General features: G+C 37.0%; 1 protein-coding gene across 1 annotated transcript; it reads right to left on the bottom strand.

Annotated features, from left to right (window-relative positions):
* Window positions 1–3,763: 3,763 nt before the first annotated feature.
* On the bottom strand, window positions 3,764–4,619 carry LOC101579207 (60S ribosomal protein L7a). Its single transcript, XM_004639086.2, has one exon. The coding sequence runs from the start codon at window positions 4,603–4,605 to the stop codon at window positions 3,805–3,807; it is 801 nt and encodes a 266-aa protein (XP_004639143.1). The 5' UTR covers window positions 4,606–4,619; the 3' UTR covers window positions 3,764–3,804.
* Between the last annotated feature and the right edge of the window lie 17,681 nt (window positions 4,620–22,300).

Here is a 22,300-nt window from a genome sequence, read left to right as displayed (position 1 = left end):
ATTATTCTAAAATATATCTTAGTAATTGTTTTATAACATTCAAGTTGAAAATTTCCAAACTCATGTACTGACTAGATTAAATCAGATTAACTATATTCTTATAATTTAAGGGTGATCACTGGCTAACTAGAAAAATTCTAAGTAACAGGTAGTACTGAAATAAATGCTTCTAGGGCTGGCCAAATAGATCAGAGGATTAAAGCACCTGTAAGCAGGCACAGGGTCCAGGAATTCCATCCCTGGGCCTTCCCTGTCAGCCCCACTCTAAGAGCATGCTGAACCAGCCATTGAGACAGGGCGTGGTTGCACACACCTGTAATTCCACCACTTTTTTCCTCTGTAATATGATATTTTCCCTTTTCAAAATTAATTTTATTGAGAAGAAAACAACATTGAAACAGTTTAAAAAATGATGAATAGCACAGTTTCAATAATTAATATATTGAATATTGTTATCTTTGTAGTAGTGGTTATTCATAATACAATATACAGACATGATATCCTGTCCAAACACTGCTAGTACAAATCTTTCTTCTCATTAAATTAAGTGAAATCCTGAGGGCATTTCACTGAACTTATCAGACCAAAAAGCTACAACTCTTGTTGCACAGGTCCTGCTTTACCTTGGTCTTAACCATCCAGTAGAAAAGTATGAAGACAAAATATAGGAAATAAAGCCATGCTGTTAAGTTGAGCTGTGGGGGACTCAGTTCAATAATTTCTGACATTGCCAGTTAAACAGAAGACCCAATGCTATTATGGGCTACTGGACTCTTTTAGAATATTTTGCTGAGTTTACACACCTATAATATTCAATAACGGAACTTAGAAAAAATGGGGTATACCGATGAATGTCCATTTTGTATCTGTGTATTCAAAGTGGTTAGGATAGATATATAGTTGCGTTCTCTTAATGAATAGAATGATTTGTTCTAATGGTGTTTGTAAATAGGATCACAAGTCCGCATCTTGTACAGCAATTAACCACTAAGAAGAATATATGCAGTGTATTATTTATTTGTTGAAACTGTACTTCCGATTTGATTTGAAACTGTCTCATTGCTATTTGTTTATCAATAAAACTTTGAAAAAAAATAAATTAAGTGAAAGTAGCTGCATATGTATCTTAAATATTTTGTATGTACAGATACAAAATAGTCCTTCATTTGTGTCCCTGTTTTTGTTTAGTTTTGTCAGAAATGGGTATTCCATTGCCATCTAAATATTGTAGGTGCATGAATTCAGCAAAATAAACAATATACTTCAGTAGTTCATAACAGTAGTGGGTTATCCATAGGAATGGCAATGTCAGAAGTTGTTGACTTGAGTCTTTTACAGTTCAGCATATTAATATGGCTTTACTTTTTATACTTTTTGGCTGGATGGTAAAGACCAAGATAAAACAAGGACTATATAACAAGAAATGTAACTTTTGTATCTGATAAGGTCAGTCAAATGCCCTCAGGATTTATCCTGAAACCCTGTACTGCAGTTTGTAGATCCTTTGTCAGTGTCAACCATGTGGATGAGTCACAGCCATTGCTTGACCAATTTGCTCTCTGTGAAAGCCTGAGAGAATGTTTTCTCTCCGTGTGACTCTCCTTAGACACACTCTATATCATTGGCCACTTTCCTCTGTGGCCCCATAATCTCTTTGATCAGAAAATTTGAGACACAATTGAGTTACATGATGTTACACTACAGGTTCCCCTATGTCCTGAGTCTTCACTGACCTTAAAAGACTAGGGCCAAAATATTGGTTGTCCTTGTAGCCCTTCTTTTTCTCTAATATTTAGTCTGCAAACTTAAGTAGTTAATCCTCCAGAAGAGAAGATAAATGATATTACCTTTAACATAGGCAGTTGAGCTTTACCTCACTATCTGTCTGAATACAAACATCTTAGACATAACAATGAACAGGTATTTTCCATCAAACATTGAAGTGTTAAACTTTAAGTCCATACAGAATATGAAGAATAAAAAAAATTAAAAGTAAAAAAAATAAAAAATAGCAATAAACAATTACATATTTTTACACAGAAATTTAAAAATCTAACCATATACAACATTGCAGCAGGACAGTCCTATGACTTTTTTTTTCTTGTCTCTTGTTTTCATTTATTATCCTTTTGTAAAATAAACATTTACTTGAGAGACAGTATGGAAGTAATTGGTATGACATGAAGAGCAATACATATTTAGAAGACCAGAATGACAAACATTCCAAACATGACCCTACTATTACACATTGCGATCTTCAGTGCAGTTGCTTTGTTCACAGGTATCAGCATATATAGTTTGTCAGGGTGACAATCCTACCAATTAACTGATAGTTTCAAAAATCTGTGAAGATTCTCAGGATCATTGCTTTGCTCATCTTGTACATACAAATGTACGACTTTGTCATGTTTTCTAGTTTTTCTTCTTGCCCTTTTTTTTGTTGTTTAGTCCTTAAGTTCTCGCTTTCCTTTTAATTGTGTTATATCTTTCTGCTTTTATTTCAACTTTTGAGTTCTTACACTAAGAAGACTATGTGATATTTGCAAATGTGGGTCTGGTTTATTTCACTTATGAGTATATCTTCATGTGGCATCCACTTATATATAAAGGCTTCGAGTTTATCATTCTTTATAGCTGAGTAATATCCCATTGTATAAAAATATCACATCTTTTTAATTCATTCCTCAGGTGATGGGCATCTTGGTTGTTTCCAAGATTTGGCTATCACAAACAGTGCTTCTATAAGCATAGGTGCAGGTATATCACTAGTATATGACATTTTCATTTCCTCAGGGAATATTCCCAGTAGTGGAAAGCTGGCTTGAATGAGATTTCCACTCCTGGTTTTTTAAGGAGTCTGCACACTGATTTCCATAATAGTTGCACCAGTCTACATTCCCACCAGCAGTGGAGAGGGGTTCCTTTTTCTCCACAGCCTCTCCAACATTTATTGTTGGTTGATTTCCTTACGATAGCCATTCTTTCTGGGGTGTGATAATATCTTAGTGTTGTTTTAATTTGCATTTCATGGATGACTAGTGATATGGAGCTTTTTTAATATATTTCTTCTCTTCTATAATTTCATTCTCTGAGAAGTGAGTGTTCATCTCAAATGCTCATTTCTGGATTGGTTCTCTAAATATTGGGTCCCTAATTTTTTTTTTTTTAGTACTTCATACATTGTAGAGAGCAGAACTTTGTTTGAGAGATTATTAGTTGAGATTTTTTTTCCAAATTTATGGGTTGTCTTTTTAGTTTGTTATAATTTCTTTTGACATGCAAGAACTCAATAAGAGGAGGTCTCAGTTGTTAATTCTTTCAAGTACTACCCTTGCGATTTGATTTTTGTTCATTAACTCTTAGCCTACCCCTATGTTTTCAAGAGTTCCTCCTACTTTCTCTTCCACGAAATTTAGTGTTTCTGTTTTAATCGTTAGATCTTTAATCTATTTTGACTTTAACTTAGTATATGGTGATAGACCTGGGTCAAGTTTTAGTTTTTGGCATGTAGAGAGCCAGTTTTTCCAGCACCATTTGTTAAAGATGCTATCTTTCTTGCAGTAAGCATGTTTGAGCCCTTTGTCAAAGATCAGGTGCCTGAGTGTGTTTGTAGAGGCTTCTGACTCTTCTAATCTATTCTATTGATCCTCAGGTCTGTTTTGTTGCCAATACCATGCTGATTTTGTCACAGTACCTTTGTAGTATAATCTCAAGTCAGGAATTGTAATGCCTCCTGCTTTTTTTTTTTTTTCACTGGATTAAGGACAATTTATTGTTTTTATGTACAGAAAACTCAAAGTACGCTTAGCCCAGTTTAGTGGCAAGCTCTTTAGCCTTCGCTTTCTCCAGCTTGGCAATACGAGCCACAGATTTTGGACCCAGAACGTTGCCTCCCCAGTGACGGCGGATCTCATCGTATCTGTCATTGTAGTTGGTCCTGATGGCCTCCACCAGCTTAGCCAGAGCGCCCTTGTCCTCCGAGTTGACTTGTGTGAAGGCGACAGTGGTACAGGTCTTCCTGTGGACCAGACGCCCCAGCCTGGCCTTCCCCTTGATGATGCAGTAAGGGACCCCCATCTTGCGACACAGGGCAGGCAGGAACACGACCAGCTCGATGGGGTCCACGTCATGTGCAATCACCACGAGCTGAGCCTTCTTGTTCTCTACCAGAGTGGTGACGGTGTTGACACCTGCTCTGAGGACCGGTGGCCTCTTAGTGGGGACATCCCCTTTGCCAGCAGCTTTCTTCTCTGCCCGGGCCAACAGCCTCTGCTTCTTCTCTTGCTTGGTCTCTGGTCTGTACTTGTGGGCGAGCTTAAGCAGCTGGGTAGCTGTTTGGCGGTCCAAGGCCTGGGTGAACTGGTTAATCGCAGGGGGCACCTTCAGCCGTTTGTACAGGATGGCCCTCTGTCGCTGCAGCCGGATGTAGCGGGGCCATTTGACAAAGCGGGTGAGGTCTCTCTTGGGCTGGATGTCCTGTCCAATGCCAAAATTCTTTGGCCTCTTCTCGAACAGGGGATTTACCACCTTCTTGGCCTCCTGCTTCTTCACGACAGCAGGGGCCGGGGCCACCTTCTTGCCCTTGGCCTTCTTCCCTTTCGGCATCTCGGCCGGCTGACAGAAAGCCCTCCTGCTTTGTTTTTGTTGGTCAATATTGTCTTTGCTATGGTAGGTCTTTTCTGGTTCCAGTTTTTCTAGGTCTGTGAGGTATGTTGGTGGTAGTTTGACAGGGATTGCATTAAAAATATACAGCAATGTTGGGAGTATAGTCATCTTTACAGTGTTGGTTCTTCCTATCCAGGAGCAGGGAATATCTTTGCATTTTCTGAAATCCTCTATGATCACTTTTTTCAGAGTACCATAATTTTCTTTGATAAGATCTTCAACTTCTTTAGTTAGACTAATTCCAAGGTACTTCATTTTCCGTGGTGCTATTTTAAATGGTAGTGTTTCTCTAATTTCCCTCTCAGTGTATTATTATGCGTGTAGAGGAATGCTGTTGACTTTTGGGTATTGACTTTGTATCCTGCTATGCGACTGAATTTCTGTATTAATTCTATCAGTTTCTTTGTGGAGTATTTTGGCTCTTCCAAGTAAAGTATCATATCATCTGCAAATAATGATTGTTTAACTTCTTTACCTATTCTTATTCCTTTTGTTTCTCTCTCTTGTCCAACGGCTCTATTAAAAGATTCCAGAACTATACTGATTAAGAGTGTTGGGAGAGTACATCTTTGTCTTGTACGAGATCTGATTGTAAAAGAGTTCACTTTTTGCCCATTTAAAATTATGTTAGCCATTGAGATGTCATGGATGGCTCTTATCAGATTGAAGTAGAGGCCATCTATTCCAATTTTCTGTAGGACTTTGAACATGAATGAGTGTTGGACTTTGTCAAAAGCCTTTTTTGCATCAAGTGAGATGATCATGTGGCTTTTAGTTTTCACTCTATTAATATAGTGTTTTACATTTATAGATTTGCATGTATTGAGCCATCCTTGCATCCCTGTGATGAATCCTACCTGGTCCTGGTGTATGATCTTCTTGATGGTTTGCTGTATTCTATTTGCTAGCATTTTATTGAGGATTTTTGCATCTATGTTCAAGAGGGAGATTGGCTTGTTTTAAGTTGTGTCTTTCCCTAGTTTTGATATCAGTATAATACTGGGCTCCAGGAATGATTTTGGCAGGGTTATTTCCTTTCCAATTTCACTGAAGAGTTTGAGGAATATAGGGATTATATCTTCTGTAGATTTCTTGTAGAATTCAGGACTTGGACTTTTTTTGTTTGCAGGCTTTTTATTACATTTTGTATTTCATTGGCTGTTATGGGTCATTGAAAGTTGTTATATCTTCTTGATTCAGTTTTTGTAATTCATACCTTTCTAGAAATCTGTCCATTTCTTCTAATCTGTGAGAGTAAAGATTCTCAAAGTAGCTATCAATGATCTTCTGAATTTCCTCTAGGTCTGTGGTAATTACACCCTTTTCACTCCTTATTGCTTGTATTTGAATTTCTCTCTCCTCTTTTTAATGAGTTTAGCTAGGGACTTATCAATTTTATTTAATCTTTCAAAGAACCAGCTTTTTGTTTCCTTAATTCTTTGAACTGTTTTCTTCATCTCAGTTGAATTAATTTCCGCTCTAATTTTTATGATTTCTTCCTGTCATTGGGCTCTGGGTTTGTTTGTTCTTCCTTTTCTAGTTGGAGGTGCAGCATTAGGGTGTTTATTTTTTCTTGTTCTGTTTTCCTAATGTGTGAGTTCACAGCTCTAAATTTCTCTCTAACAACTGTTTTCATCACATCCCATAAATTCCTATAAGTTGTGCTTGAATTTTCATTGAACTGTAGATATTGTTCAATTTGTTGCTTAAATTCATCTGTACCCAATTGGTTGCTGAGGAGGGTATTGCTTAATTTCCATGTATTTATGGGGTATTTCTGGTTTCTTTTGTTATTTATTTTCAGTGTCATTGCTCTGTGGTCAGATAATATGCGTGGGATAATTTCTGTTTTCATTCATATATTTAAGTATGATCTATGGACATCTGTGGTCTATTTTAGAAAATGACCCTTGTGTAGTTTAAAAAAATGTGTATTCAGCTGTGCTTTGTGGAACAGTGGTTATATGTCCACTAAGTTCATTTATTGTAAGCTCTGATACAGTTCTGCTACTTCTTTGCTAATTTTTTTGTCTGGTTTGATCTATCTTTTTGGGATAAGGGGTTGTTAAGCTCTCCTGTTAAGATTGTGGTATTGGATATTGGATTTTTCATGTCCATTAACGTTTTTCTGATATAGTTGTGTGCTCTTCCCGTGTTTGGTGTGTACATATTTATGAGTGATTCCTCTTCCTCTTGAGTTTTCCCTAACCAGTATATAGTGGTCTCCTTTATTTCATTTGATCATTCTTGGTTAGCCCAGCACTTGGGAGGCTGTAAACAGAATGGCTACCTGTCCAACCTAGTAGTGAGACACTGAACATCCTGTATTTCTCTAAAATAAATAAATAAAATATTGCTAAATACAACTTTCAGTTTCTATACATTATTCATTGTATATGATATAGGGAAATTATTAATTTGAGCTTGATGATAAATATTTTCATTTTTCCAAATTAAGAGCTGTAGAAAGATGTATTATGTGAATCTATCAGCTTTGTACACAACCTAAATTCATCTAATAGATAGTTGCCGTTGATGCAATCCTTCACTCTAGTATTCTCTGAGATAGGTCATTTGCTTACTGATAAAATTAACATGCACTTTTGTAATTATACTGCTTGCAAGAGTGAGAGAAAAATGCAAATCTTTGTGTATTTTAATTTAAAAGAAAAATGCATTTTTTCTAAACCAATTGTCAAACTTTTGGAACTTATTGTGTCAAAGAACTTTTCTTTAGTCTGTGGTCTTGGTTACTTTTCTCTCATTGGTAGGACAAAATACCCAACACCTAGGATTAAGGAAAAAACGATTTATTTAGATCACAGGGTGAGGATGTTTCAATCCACGTGCACTGGCTCCAAGGCAGAGCGGCACATGGCAGAGGGCAGCAGTTCATGTGGCACAAAACAGCAAAAGCCAAATGGAGGGGCAGTGTCAGAGCAACAGAGACTGAGAGCCAGCCTCTCTCCCTTACTTCAGCTGCAGTCAGGCTATCTACCCCAGGCTGGGAGTAGCACTCACACCCATAATCCCAGCATTTGATCATGAATTAGTATAGAAGCCTGCCCTGGTGACTACGAGAGGCTGTGGGGCACAACTAGATACAAACCGTAACATGAGTTATAAGGTCGGTAATATGCCATGTTAGAAATTAAAGCAGGGATTTGAAAAAAATAATTAGTTCATTTTAATATAGCAATGATTGAACATTTCATGTTAACATACATATCTTAGGAAATGGTTTTTCCAGAAGAGCCACCTCATATCTGTGCCAAAATAAAATATCAGTTTGTCCACAACATGAAGACAACATAAAAAAGCTTGAAATTTTAAAGTGTATTTATACATTTCTGCTACGGTTTATAACACTTGAGTCTAAAAATATGTGAAATGTATTAAAATTCTTACTTGATACTCACTAGTCTTATTTCTTAGTTCACCCATTTTTTTTTTATGACATGAAAAGTTGGTCTTTAGCTTCATGTGTGATCCATATGATAGCGTCGTTGGAGGTGAGGGCCTGGCACCGGGGCTGGAACACTTGTGAACAACTTACCAATTGAAGAGACTTGCACATTAACCTGGAGCCCAGAACAGCTGAGCTGGAGCCTGACCCAGATCAGGCCTGGCCCTGCAACCGAAGCCAGTCTTCTGACAGGAAAACAGGTGAAACCTGGCAACTGATACCTCTCTCCTTGCCTGAGAGTAAGCAGGACCACCTGGATCAACTATCAAAGATGACATAAAAGGGTGGCAGCAGGTGCTGAGAGGCGCTGCCCTCTTGTGCTTGGAGTGGTCCATTCTGCTCACAGGACATATCTTCTCCCCTTCCAGGGAGCCACTTTCTTCCTGAGTATTTCCTTCGCATTTCTTCTCCTTTATGTCATTTTTGCCCTATCATAAAAGGTAATCTTTCACATCCACCTATTGTCCAGTTCAAGACAATTGTCCAATTCACCAATCAGGAGAAATAAGAACCTAGAAAACTCTGCTGGTCTTTATTTCATCCCATTTTTCACCAGCATGATTTTCTGAGCATATTGGCTGAATTTCATTGTCATATAAGACAAAAAAATTGACACAACAAAGGTTCTTCATTTATTTATAAATACTACTATGACAACCATGATTTTTATGTTTATTTTTGTGTTATTATTAATTTTCTTAAATAGGTAACTCATAATTTTATTCTAGGAACCACAATCTTATTCAATCATGTTTCCAAATGTCCTATATAAATGCTTTGATTTTATCTTTCCTAGATTTAGTTAATGGAGGAAAGCATGTTAGGGTATTTGTCATATGTAATTTCTCTTTGAGAACTTTTCCCAGAAGAATTTGTTGCTTTCCTTATAAAAAGAAGTTATAAAAATAATGAATTTTATTCATTTGATATTATTGCATGAGTTTCTTAGAAAAAGTTGTCAAGTTAGAAAAAATGTTCAGTTTTTCCAAATTATGGTTTGTACATATTTATGAATGATACCTCTTCCTCTTGAATTTTTGGTTCTAAAGCCAAATTTTGCTAATATAAATATTTTAGGAATAGTGTATTTTGTGTAAGTCCCTCAGACATTTGCCAATTCTCTGTTTTTAATTATATATATTGCCCTCTGAGGAAATAACCAACATTTTAATAGAACAGTTTTCTCATGCTTTTTATATTCATCAGTCTTATTGTATTTCATGTGCTGATGTTAACCAACAATGCATATCATAATTTTTGTTATTACTTTAAATGTTTATGTGTCCCCTAGTGTAAGAACCTGAAATAAGCAGTTAATGTGTAGAATTTAGGCCTTGACTAGCTCTATATGCTTACGTCTGAGATCTAAGCAACAACATTGAGGACAACAATGTGCAATGCAAAAACCACTCTTGAATACCTCTTATCTTGGTTTCCTAAATATGTACCATTTCTAATGTCTTCTCAATTATTATTATACTCTCATTAAAATAAATTTTTTAAAATGGGAAGCAAAAAAAAGACAACAAAAAATTAAGACTTTTTTTGAAAGCAAGTATGCTCATGTTTATAGCAGTGTAATTTGTTATATCTAAGTCCTGAGACCAGCCCAGATGCCCATCAACTGAAGAATGGATAAGGAAGACATGGTATTTTTACATAATGGCCTATTATTCATCTATAAAACAAGATAAATTTAAGTCTTTTGTAGGTAAGTAGATGCAACTAGAGAACATACTCTTAAATGAAATAAATCAGGCCTGCTTGTGCAAACATAGTATTGTCTCTTTAGTGTGAGAACCTGAAAGAGAAAAATGGAATCTGAAGGGTACAATAGATACTGGTAAAAGGGAAAGAACTTATTCAAACTGAGTTACTGAGTTGAGGAGAAGAACAAGAGAGGGAGTGGGGGAAAGAGATTTATTCATGTATATAAGCAGGTTGCTTTAGACAATGTACTGTGCATTTCTGCTGATCTATGGAAAGAAGCAGTTACTGCCTTAATTTGTTTCATCTCCTTCTTAAAATTGTTTCTTCTTCTCCTCTTAATTTCTTATACATTTCTTTCTCTTTTTTCTTTCTTCTTCCTATTTTACTCTGATAATATAAATAACTATTTGGAAGACAACACTATGTGTTACAACAAATGCTGTGAAATTTTTATTACTTTGTTAAGTGAAAATCTTTATCCTTTGTAATTTTTTCTGTTTTAATTCAAATTTTTACTCTCTTTAAAAAATATTAAAAAAAGAAAGGAAGTGGTAATATTCAATTATTTCCTCAATCTTGCATAACTGTATCTGTTAATCTGGTCAACAGATTTGATGATAAAAATATATAATAGAACAGACATTGTTAATTAGCTATTCTTGTTTTGAAAATCTGAAACATATTTGTTATTGTATGTTACTGCTTCTGTCTTTGTTTCTGCTATTTGTTTTTAACTTCTGTTTTTACTCTTCAAAATAAAATAAAATTAAATTTAAAAATGTTTATATGTTTGCACTCTTATATATTCTATGTGAATCTGTTAGGGAGACAGCTTTCTTATACTCCTATGTCTCTAGGGAATTTCAAAATTTTGAGGTCCTGATCACTCTTTACATAGGCCAATTGTCAAGACTGTTCTCATAAGTTACTTTGAGAGATCAATGTTATGGTTTCTGTGTAGTTGTCCCCCCAAACCTCATGTAGGTCATGGGGCATACGCAGCTGGCTCAAGGAGCAATGAGTAGCTTGAGGTGTGGGGCCAGAGATGCGTGAACCATTAAACTTGCAGCATGTGCTCTCCCCTCTCCTCCCAGGCTTGCAGTCTGACCCAGGTGTGGATCAGGTCATCCTGGACACAGCTGGCACCCCAGGCTCTCCTCTAGACCCTGTGCTGTGGGGTGGCAGTGTCTGTGATCAAGGCCACCTCGGGAAGAAAGGAAATGTTTGGAGAAGACAGAAGTAAGGCTCCAAGGTCTTGCTATGTAATTCAGGCTGTTTTAATCTATGAAACCTCCAGTAACTGTAAGCTAAATAAACCTTTCCTTCCTTCATTTTGAGTGTTGGATATTTGTCTCAGCAATCAGAGAAGAGTAACTAAGACAATCAAGTAAGGTTTTCCTCTGTGACAGACTAGGCTTGTTTTCTGCTTCCTATATAAGTAATGAGTTTCCTCAAGCTCTGTGTTCTTCTGTCAGTGACGTGAATCCTACACTTACACATGCCACATCCACCTGAAGCCTTTCTATCAGCCGTGTGGGTCTTGAGCTCAGGAAACTAATGCACATTTTCGTGTTCATGTTGCTTGCTGTGATGTGAGCAGTAAAATCCGTTGTCTTTGATCCAGGAGTCTCATGAGTTCTGCCAGCACCCATAAAAAAATGAGAGCATGTCTTTGTGACTGATAAGTAGAATAAAATAAAATGCACACTCAGCAAAGGCTGGCATCTTCTAGACAGTGTTTCTATACTCTAGATGCAAACCACATTTACACACTTTGTTCACGTCTAGATCCTTCTGAGTTACTGACCCTTCTTACTTGGTGTTTTGGTATTTGGTGATATTTTATTTCAGGGTTATTTTTATATGTTATTTGTTAAGAATTTTCTCTCTAAATCTGTTCATCTTTTTTTAAAATCAAATCTAGCAATCAATGACTTTTCTGAAAAGAAAGTTGGTCATAACACCAACATCTATAATGCACTCTAACCTCATGAGATTCTAATATTTAAAAATTATTAGTAATAAATTACCTGCATCCACTCTCTTCTGCCTTGAATGTGATTTATTTTGCTTTATATACACGTGAGGACAGAAGATACAGGAAAAGTCTGGGTCTTTGATAGAGAGTTTTTGAGCCTCAGGACAACTCTTTGTTACTGGCCCCTCCCAGGATGAGCACCTCTGCTCTGTGATCAGCTCACCAGAAGCACAGGCTCAGTATCACCAATGCAGTAAAGATACAACATTTAGAAGGAAAGGGAATTTATTGGAAGGGGTGACAAGGAGAGTATAGATAGCCACGCCAGTAAGAGCTAGATTGGACACCAGCTTATGGGGCACCTTCATCCCTGTCCTCTGTTAAGGGGGTCAGAGATCTTTTCTCCTACCTGGACCTTGCTCTGACTTGATTGACTTCTGGTGAGCCCTGCCTTCATCACTCTCTTCTGGGACTCCATGTGTGGCTTCTTTCTGCTGGTTACTTTTGTTGACAAGGCTTCATCTCTGCAGTGGCCAGCTAATTGGCAAGGGTGCCTTATTCATAGTTAGGTTAGAATTAGCAAGGAGTGTGTGAAGACATCTACTGCAGCAATATGGTGGCTTTATTTATTTATTTTTAATGCATTTAGTGTAGGTCTTGCTATGCAGCTTGGACTTGTAGCGATCCTCTTGTTTTCAGCCTCCCCAGTTCTGCGATGACAGGCGTGCACCACCACACCTGGTCTCAGTGGCCTGCTCAGCACACCTGGGGGCCGCTCCAGCATGGCATGTGGTGCCAGCGATCAAATCTTGGTCCCTGTGCCTGCCTAAGCAGGTGTTTAGTCCACTGGCTATCTCGCTGGTCCAATATGGTGGCTTTAGAGTAGACTATGTAGTGACTCTAGTACAGTGACAATGAACCTATAGCTTACAGGTTATTGTGTTTTTCTTTTAAGACAAATTATGTCATCACGTGTGCTGTTTGATTTTTTTCCCAAACTAAAACCTCAGTATTCATGTTGAATTGCAGCGTTGGCAATTTGAGATAAACAAGTGGAATTTAGGTTGGCTCTCAGCTTCTGAAAGGTTCACCACCACTCCTTAGAGTGAATGTGTGTGTGAGTGTGTGTGTGTGTATGTATGTGTGTGTACATGTGTGTGCTGTTCCATCAATGTGAGCACATACTAAGCAAGTGATTTCACCAAGGTTTGCTTCCCCTACGTTCTCTTGGATGTGAAGAGGATGAGTCTCTCAATTTATTTCTGTCTGTCTGTCTGTCTGTCTGTCTGTCTGTCTGTCTACCTGCTGTCTGCCTCTCTCTCTCTCTCTCTCTCTCTCTCTCTCTCTCTCTGTCTTTCTGTCTCTCCCTCTCCCTCTCCCTCTCCCTGTCCCTGTCCCTTTCCCTCTCTGTGTCCCTCTCCTTCTCCCTCCCTCTCCATATCTTTCTGGTAAATCTCAAATACTACCTGTGCTATCTTGTGGTTTTTTTTTTTTAAATCTGATTTTTCTCTTTCTCTACCCCTGTCCTTGAAATTATTTCTACAGGCTAAAGTTTTAACTCCTTCTACTCAGAGTTAGATAGAAAAGCCCTTGTCCTATTTTCTTTCTGCCTGTAGGCCCTTCTTCCCAACAATATTTGCATATATAAAAATTCATTACACTGCTTTCTCAGATATTTTTCTTGCAGTTAAGACAAAAATACCTGGCCCCCAAAGTTAAAGGAGGAAAAGTTTATTTGGCTCACAGTTTGTAGAGATTTAGTTTACAGCTGGCTGTCTCCAAAACAGGATGACATGGAAGAGGGCAGTATAGAGGAGAAAAAATTCATTGTTGGCAGAAGGCAGCTAAGCTGTAAAGTAGCAAGTGGCAAGAGACAAGCTGCAACAACGTCAGGCCCCTTTTTGTTCTTTATAACCAATCCAGGCTATACTTGGTCCAGGTAATGCTCACAGCCAGGGTGGGGAACCCTTAACCCTAGTATCACACCATGAATCAGCTCAAGCATTACATCCTTGACCCAAACATCACACACTCTGGACCCAGGCACCTCTGCAAAGCTCTACCTATGACTACACGAGGTTTTAGGGACATCTAGAGACAGGCCATAGCAGTTACACACAGCTGGGATCAGTAAACTAAGTTCAGTTTCCCCAAAACATCTACTGCCTGTTTTTGAGACAAGGAATCTGGATTAAAAATTGTATTTACTATCTGGGTTATATAGAAAAACTTAGTGTTCAAAGTATGCCAGTGAAAGGGTCTAGGTTTCTAGAATGGTTTTCATGGAAAAATAAATATTTCTGTGAAGCTGGTAACACAAGATCCAGCAGAGATAAAGTGAATTAAGTAGATCTGAGTCAACTGATGAAGAAATTTTGACTGTATGAATATGTTTGGAATATTGTCTTAATTTTATATTTCTTGGATATGTTATCACTTCCAGTATTTTTAAACCAGTATTAAGTCCAAGGAGTTTAGTAAGCTCTGCTTTTGTAAAATGAAATGAAAGTCTTAAGAATTATTCACTGATTCTCTGATTTCCTAGTACTCCAAATTTTTTATTGTCTTTACTTTTCATGATAATATAGTTATATACATAGGTCTAATATGAATTGGTCAAAGTTCCAGCATCCTGGGAGTCACAGCAGGTGTCAAGTAGATGGCAGCCAATGCTACTTCGAACAAGCTAGGTTTTCTTGCAATTCTGTGGACTTTACAAGTGACAGATGACTTCTTACCCAGAGTTTTAGAAAACTGTGTGGAGACACAAAGTTCTATCTTGGCAAATCTGCTTTATCTTTTCTTGATATGTACATACAGCAGAAATTAACTCTATTGGATATATAAAGCATAAAGAAAACAAGTGGAATTAAATAATAAAGGTAGACATTCTTGACTAAGAAAAATAGAAAAATTATTAAGATAATTTTCTATTGAATTTGAGATTAATTTTCTAATTGAGAATGTGCTTAAGTTAGATATTGAAAAAGTTACTTGGGGAAAATAATCTGAGATGTAATTGCCATTAGGAATAGTATTTAACATGATAACATCTAATCTATCCAGTAGTTCTATATACAAAAAGAATTAAAAAAAATTCAAAAAAACCCCAAAAAACAAACAAAAAAAGAGTTCGTAATTTGTGGATGCTCATTGGCTATTGAAAATTGTTAAATATTTGATAAAGTTATATGTTTTTGTAATTGTTATATGACAAATGTAAGTGTATGTTAATTGAGACTTATAATTTCAGGGCCAGCCAGATAGCTCAGCAGACTAAAGCCTGCTTAGGCATTTGCAGGGACTGTGGTTTGATCCCCTGAGGTGTACTGTGCCTGCCCCACCCCCCTGGGGTACTCTGAGACAGTGATTGGGACTGGGCGTGGTGGCGTGTGCCTGTAATCCCAGTGCTTGAGAGGCTCAAAACAGGATGATCACTACGAGTTGAGTCTGTGTGATAAGACCTAGTAGTCCCTGTACTAAAATACACTAAAAAAAATAAGAAAAAGATTTACAATTTCAAACATTATACAGAGGATCTAATGGTGTAACTTGCTCTTATTTCCACAGTCATATTGCTTTCTTAACTTCTATTCATTCTTCATATTTCAGTTTGGATGTATTTCCTTTTTGCTTTTCCTTGTTTATCCCTCTCCAAACTTGTCGTGTTCAATTATAACTGCCCTAGTCCACCCGCTGTCCCTTAGAAGGATGCTACAATATTCCTTTGTACCTCCTATTTTGCAATAGTTGTTGCATCACAAATGGTCATTGAATGGCAGCCAGCTAAGGGCTTTGAACGCTTCCAACAGACAGTGAGCCTCTGGAGGATAAAGACACCGTTCCTAGCCCCTAACATCTCATGAGAGGTGCTCCATAAACATTCAGGAATGGATATGGAAAGGGAAGAGAAAGACATCATGCTCAGGGAGTGCTATAGCTCTGAGTCATGTTCACCTTGTAACTTCTGTGAGGTAGAATTGCTTCCTACTATTTCAGTTCATCAAAAATTTTTATTTTTAAATTTTTTTTTTAAATTTTAGTACAGGATGTTCAGGGTCTCACTACTAGATCAGACTCATAGTGATCCTCCTGCTTATAGCCTCCCAAGTTCTGGGATTACATCCCACACCACCATGCCCAGTCTCAGTTGCCCTTTCAGCTCACCCCAGGGGCCAGGCCGGCACAGCAGGCCCCTGCGTCTGCCTAAGAAAGCGCTTTAATCTGCTGAGCTGTTTGGCCAGCACTTATCAAACGTTTTTGAAGGCCATGGGTTTCCTTAGAATGGTAAGAAAATCAAGACTCAGTTTTTGCTGTTAATGCATCTGAACATTGGTGTGGAGACCCTACAGGATGCTGGGTCACTGACGTGTTGTCCACTAAGTGAAAGCACTTGGATTTTAAATCAGAATAATTGAAGGAGAATTTTAGCACCCTTGACATTTGTGACAAGACCATGCCTACCACCACTGCAGACCACTCTGAGTCATTCTCCTGGCCTTCAGTTTCCCTTCTCCTTGGGAATCCCAATGATGCTGAGGCCTATTCTCCTGAATATCTAAGGTTGACAGCAACTCAAGAAGTTCAGGAGCAATTTTCTCTTTCTTTCAAGAAATAAGCTCAGGATTGGCCAGACTTCATTAATATGGAAAACCTTCTCTTCATGGTCCTTCAAGACAAGTTATGCATCATTTGATGGTTGTTAGATTAATTTAAATTAATATTCACGTCCCCTTGTCTCTATGCCCACAAATTTGGGCACTGCAGAGGTGCCTGTGTGGATAATGGCTTCTTCCTGGCTGTGGCTTCTAATTGCAAATAGCTCTAATGCCACTGTCTGAATATAGACCAGAGGCTGTGGGTGAAGTTTTCCACAGTATAGTTGAATTTTTTTTTTCCTGACAATCATCAAAGACATCTAGTTGGGTCTAATTTGAGAGAATGATTTTTGAGTGACCAAGACTTAAATTTATGACCAATAAGACACATATCACCTGTGCCCTAAGCTTTTAAGCAGTAAACTGTTTGGAAAGCTTATTTTAATAGTTAAAAACTTTATAACATGGTTTTTATTTTTTGACATTAATTTAAGAATTAGATGGGAGAGCAATAATTCTTAATAGGAATTGCTTGGCTAACTTTTTATACCTCACTGAAAATTTATAACCCAGTATTAGCTTTTATATATTCTGTAAACAAGATAAGCTAGGATAAGCAAGGATGCCTGCTGAAGGATAAAGATTGCCGTAGGAGGGTCCCAAATTTTATTTATCTTTTAGGTGTCACTACATGCAAACTCAAATATAACTTAAAAAGATTGAGAAACAAGGGATTAAGAAAGAACAAAAGGTTAATGCATAATATTACTTTATGTTAGAAACAGGATACTCTGGTTTTGATCGAACAAAGGAACTAACATGGATGTTTCTAACTAATACCTGGTTTTACAAAGAATGTATTTCTTTAATATCAAGAGCCATATTTTTGTGTTATGCTGGCTCACTGCATGTTTAAAATTGACATACATTGGAGCTCTTCAAATTTATACGTTCATTTAGGCTATTCAGTTAGTGGGTCAAATCATCATTATATTTCATGAGTATGGTGGATTTTAATTCATTTAACATTTTAATCTTTCATCAGCTTTTCATTTCAGGGGATTTCACAGCATACATGGGATTTGTATAAATTTGTGTGCAGTAAATTTATTCTCTTAACAGTTTTATTCTTTCATCAGAAATTCATTTGAATGGGTTCCACTATATATCACTTCTACTTCCAGTGCAGCTTTAGGTCAGTCTGTAATTGATGCAAAAGCAATGAGGTATTAAAACAGATAGAAATTGGAACAGGTTCAAGAAATGGACCGTTGTACGGCATTATATTCTTCTGATAAGGTAGGGAGGCCATGATAATATAGCGTTTTGATTGGGAGCCTTGCATGCTTTATAATTTCAGTTCTCAACAAAGTAAAAAAAAAAAAGATCTATTTTATCTAAGTTTGCATCTTTAAAACAAAACTAACTGCTTCGGTGCCCTAAAACAGCCCCCATCTGGCCATGCAAATGTACAGGCTGGTCCTTACCATCCATGTGAATTAATGCCACAGCTTGTTTTAGTGAGCATTCCATGTCCTCCTTTCTTCTTGCTGACATTCATTAAATGACACCCAAGTGATAAACATTAATATAATAAATACAGTAGCTATGGAAATAACCAAGGGAAGAGGCCCACTCTATCATGTTTTCATATAGAAATAGATGAAAATCGCTAGCACTACATAACAGTTGGTGACAGAAAACGGCGATGTGAGAGATGCCTTTACCAAGAGCAGGGCTGGTTTTTGCTTTGTGTGCATCAGGAAAGTGGAGGGTGACCTTGAGGAAGTCCTCTTGCTCTCTAGAATTCTACAAAGGAAGTGTCTCTTTTTTATAATATAAATAATGGGGCGATGTCTCTTATTGGTAAATGAATTGTACTATAAAATGACAGCTAAAAATCAGCTTTTAAACTTGTTAATATACCTTTGAAGAAGACAATGAATGCCTGACAATGAAAAAGAGAAAGAAGAAAGTAAATGAAGGGAAAAGGAAAGGAAGCAATGAGAGAGGATTTACTTTGAGACACTGTCATTGTTGTACAAAACATACAGCTTTATAAGGCCACCAGCTCCTTGCAGTCTTCAGTTTTGGCACTGTGGAATATCAGGTCATCAAGTGTCTAGCAAGTGTTTATCAGACTAAGCTGAATTGCACTGAATTGAATGAAGAAAATTAATAACTTGGGAAAGGTGATCTAAGCCCATTACTGTGCTTTCCCCGAGTCTAATGCCCACAGAGATGTAGGACATCCTTGTATTATAAACATGAAGTAAAACACCTTATTAGTATAGTTAGAGAGCACATCTCTTCATACACCTGGCTGGGGTGAGAATGTGACTGGGAGGACAGATGTGCTCAGACTATATCTCCAAGTTAGTATTCCAAGGAGAATGATGAAAATGATGTGGGGATGCGACAGTCACAGGGTTACATGAAGATCATACTTATTTCCACAGTAACGTCATGTGTGCTTTCTGTGGTTCTTTTTAATGCATGATACAGGGCCCAACTGAGAACCATTTCTAAGTGCAGATCTATGGCAGATTTTGCAAGTTATTTATCTTTTTTATTAATTTTATAGAGAAACAAATAGCAATGAGATAGTTTCAAAACCGATTAGTAGGACAGTTTCAATAATTAATACATTGCATATTGTTGTCGTCATAGTGGTTATTCATAGTACAAGATGCAGACATGGTATCCTGTCCAAACACTACTAGTACAAATCTCATTGAATTAAGAAAAAGTAGTTGTATGTCTATCCTAACTATTTTGTATATACAGTTACAAAATGGTCCTTCATTGTATCCCCTTTTTTGTTTAGTTTTGTCAGAGATGGGTATTTCGTTGCCATTTAAATATTGTAGGAGACTGACTAACTATGCTGATACCTGTGAACTAAACAACTGCACTGAAGGTAGCACTGTGCAATGGTAGGGTCATGCTTGGAATGCCTGTCATTTTGGTCTTCTAAATACATACTGATTGTCATGACATACCAATTACTGCCATACTGTCTCTCAAGTAAATGTTTGTTTAAAAAAAGGGGGTGATGAATGCAAACAAGAGACAAGAAAAAAAATGTAACAGGGTTGTCCTGCTATAGGCTGTATATGGTTAGATTTCTAAATTTTTGTGTAAAAACATGTAATAGTTTATTCCTATTTTTAAAGTTTTTAAATTTTTTTCTTCATATTCTGGAGGTACTTAAAGTTTAAAATATCAATACTTGATGGAAAATACCTGTTCCATGTTATGCCTAAGATGTTTGATATTCAGAGAGATAGTGAAGTTGAGCTCAACTGCCGATGTTGTAGGGTAATAATAATAAGCTTCTCTTCTGGAGAGTTAATAATGTAAGTTTGGAGATCAAAAATTAGAGAAAAAGAAGGACTGCAAGGACAGCCAACATTTTGGCCCTAAACTTTCAAGGTCAGTGAAGACTCAGGACATAAGAGAACCTGTACTGTAACATCATGTAACTCAGTTGTGGCCCAAATTTTCTGATCAAGGAGATTATGGGGCCACAGAGCACAGTGATTGATGATGTACAGTATGCCTAAGGAGAGTCACATGGAGAGAAAACCTTCTCTCAGGCTTTCACAGAGAGCAAATTGGTCAAGCAATGGCTGTGACTGATCCACATGGCTGACACGGACAAAGGATCTACAAACTGCGGTACAGGGCTTCAGGGTAAATCCTGAGGGCATTTGACTGACCTTATCAGATACAAAAGTTACATTTCTTGTTATATAGGTCTTGCTTTATCTTGGTCTTCACCATCCAGCTGAAAAGTATAAAAGGGAAGTATAAAAAGTAAAGCCATATTAATATGCTGAACTATAAAAGGCTCAAGTCAACAACTTCTGACATTGCCAGTCTTACAGAAAACCCAGTACTATTATGGACTACTGGACTATATTGGAATATGTTGCTGAATCCAAGCACCTTCAATATTTAAATGACAATGGAATGCCCTTCTCTGACAAAACTAACCAAAAAAGGGGATACAAATGAACGACCATTTTGTATCTGAATACTCAAAATAGTTAGGATAGATATACAGCTGCATTCTCTTAATTCAGTGAATAGAGAGATTTGTTCTAATAGTGTGTGTGGACAGGATATCATGTCTGCATCTTGTACAATGAATAACCACTAAGACAACAATATGCAATGTATTAATTATTGAAACTGTGCTACTAATTGGTTTTGAAACTGTGCCATTGCTATTTATTTCTCAATAAAATTATTTTAAAAAACAAATAAATGAATAAATAAATGTTGTAGGTTCGTGAATTCGGCAAAATAATCCAATATTACAAGTTATTTTGAGGAAACAATCAAATTTTATTATATGTTTAGAATAGATTTATTCCATTTTACATCTCATAGGCATCCTAAAATGTACAAAATGTAGTATGTTTCCATATGTTTCAAAACAAACCCCCCACACAATGAAAAAAGAACCTCACTTTGCTACAGTGGCCTGGGGAGAAAGGAAAAGGCAAAGGCTAAGAATACCCACCCCACTTCGCCTTCCTCTGAGGTCATTTGGCGCTTCCGTGCACTTCATGCTGTCAAGGCTGCTTACATGCTTTTCATGTCCTTTGAGGAAGGCTTTTGGTCCTCTAAAAAGCATCTGATGTCACAGGAAGTTTATTATAGTATTATGAGAGTGCCTTCCTGAAGGCTAATTTTATTTGGATCTAACTTATCAACTTAACTGTCAAACTACAGCTAGGAAGGTGAATTTCACCGTGTGGACAATTTTACAACCTTTCAAATGATAATTGCCTGAAGTTTTATGCAGGCATTTATTGATGGAGGCTGACAGATATTGCAAAGAGCAGAACCACAAGACATACCATGGAATCCAGGATAAAAATCATTTTTTTGCTTGCCCTTAGTGCATTACTATTTTTGTGATGTATAATAACTGTCTTTCAAATGCAAAATATGAAGCAAGCACTTACCTATCTAACTGATCTTGCCTATCTGTGTACTTTCCTTAGCTTTGGTCTTCTAACCAGCAGCGTCCTGCTTGCAATTTCAGCTAAGCATGCTCATGTTGGTGGTTTTCTAGTTATTACTATTAAAAAAAAGTCTATCCATAAGATCTTTGCCTAGTATTTAAGTAGTAATTTGACTGAAGTAAAAACAATTTGGCAAAACTGTAGACACCAACTTTATGAAGAAAGCACTATTGTGCATTAGATTATTTAAATGTTATGGGTACATTCATAATGATATAGAGTACTCCCCAGTGTTTAAAATCTTATGTTTATAAAATATATATTATTCATTCTTTTACTTTCAATATACCTGCATTGTTTTGAATTGTTTCTTGAAGGCAGCATATAATTTGGTGGTACTTTACTCATGCCTTTATTAAACTGTCTTCTAATTGCTGTACTTAGATAATTTGCACTGAAATTACTATGATAGGATTTAACTCTTCCATATTGTCTATTTTCTGTTTATTCCATATGCTCCTCTTATTTTTTTTTTCTTGCCTTGCTGTGTTACTTCACTTCTTTGAATTACATTTTGACTTGTTTATGCTATTGCATATGTGTTATGGATTGAATTGTGCTCTCTTTAATTTGCATTCCAGAGCCCTGGTGTCTCATTTGTTGGTACTTGTAGACAAGACTTTTGGGTGTAATTAGGTCAAGAGGTGAGACCTTCATAATGGGACTGCCATTGGTAGACAAAGAGAGAGTTCTTTTCAACCTGGCACAAAAAGAAGTCATATAAGGAGACAGCAACATGGTAACTACCTGCAAGTTAAGAAACCTCAGAGTGAAACCCAGCTTGCTGGCACCTTGACCTGAGATTTTTCAGCTTCCAGAAGTGTGAGAGATAAAGTCATGTTCT

This window comes from Octodon degus, unplaced genomic scaffold (genome assembly GCF_000260255.1).
Source record: "Octodon degus isolate 3935 unplaced genomic scaffold, OctDeg1.0 scaffold00106, whole genome shotgun sequence".
NCBI classification, from domain to species: Eukaryota; Metazoa; Chordata; class Mammalia; order Rodentia; family Octodontidae; genus Octodon; species Octodon degus.
This window is presented reverse-complemented; position numbering and strand designations above follow the sequence as displayed.

What these genes read in the sequence shown, in the direction of transcription:
- LOC101579207 (XM_004639086.2), bottom strand. Translation starts at nt 4,605, where the DNA reads ATGCCGAAAGGGAAGAAGGCCAAGGGCAAGAAGGTGGCCCCGGCCCCT.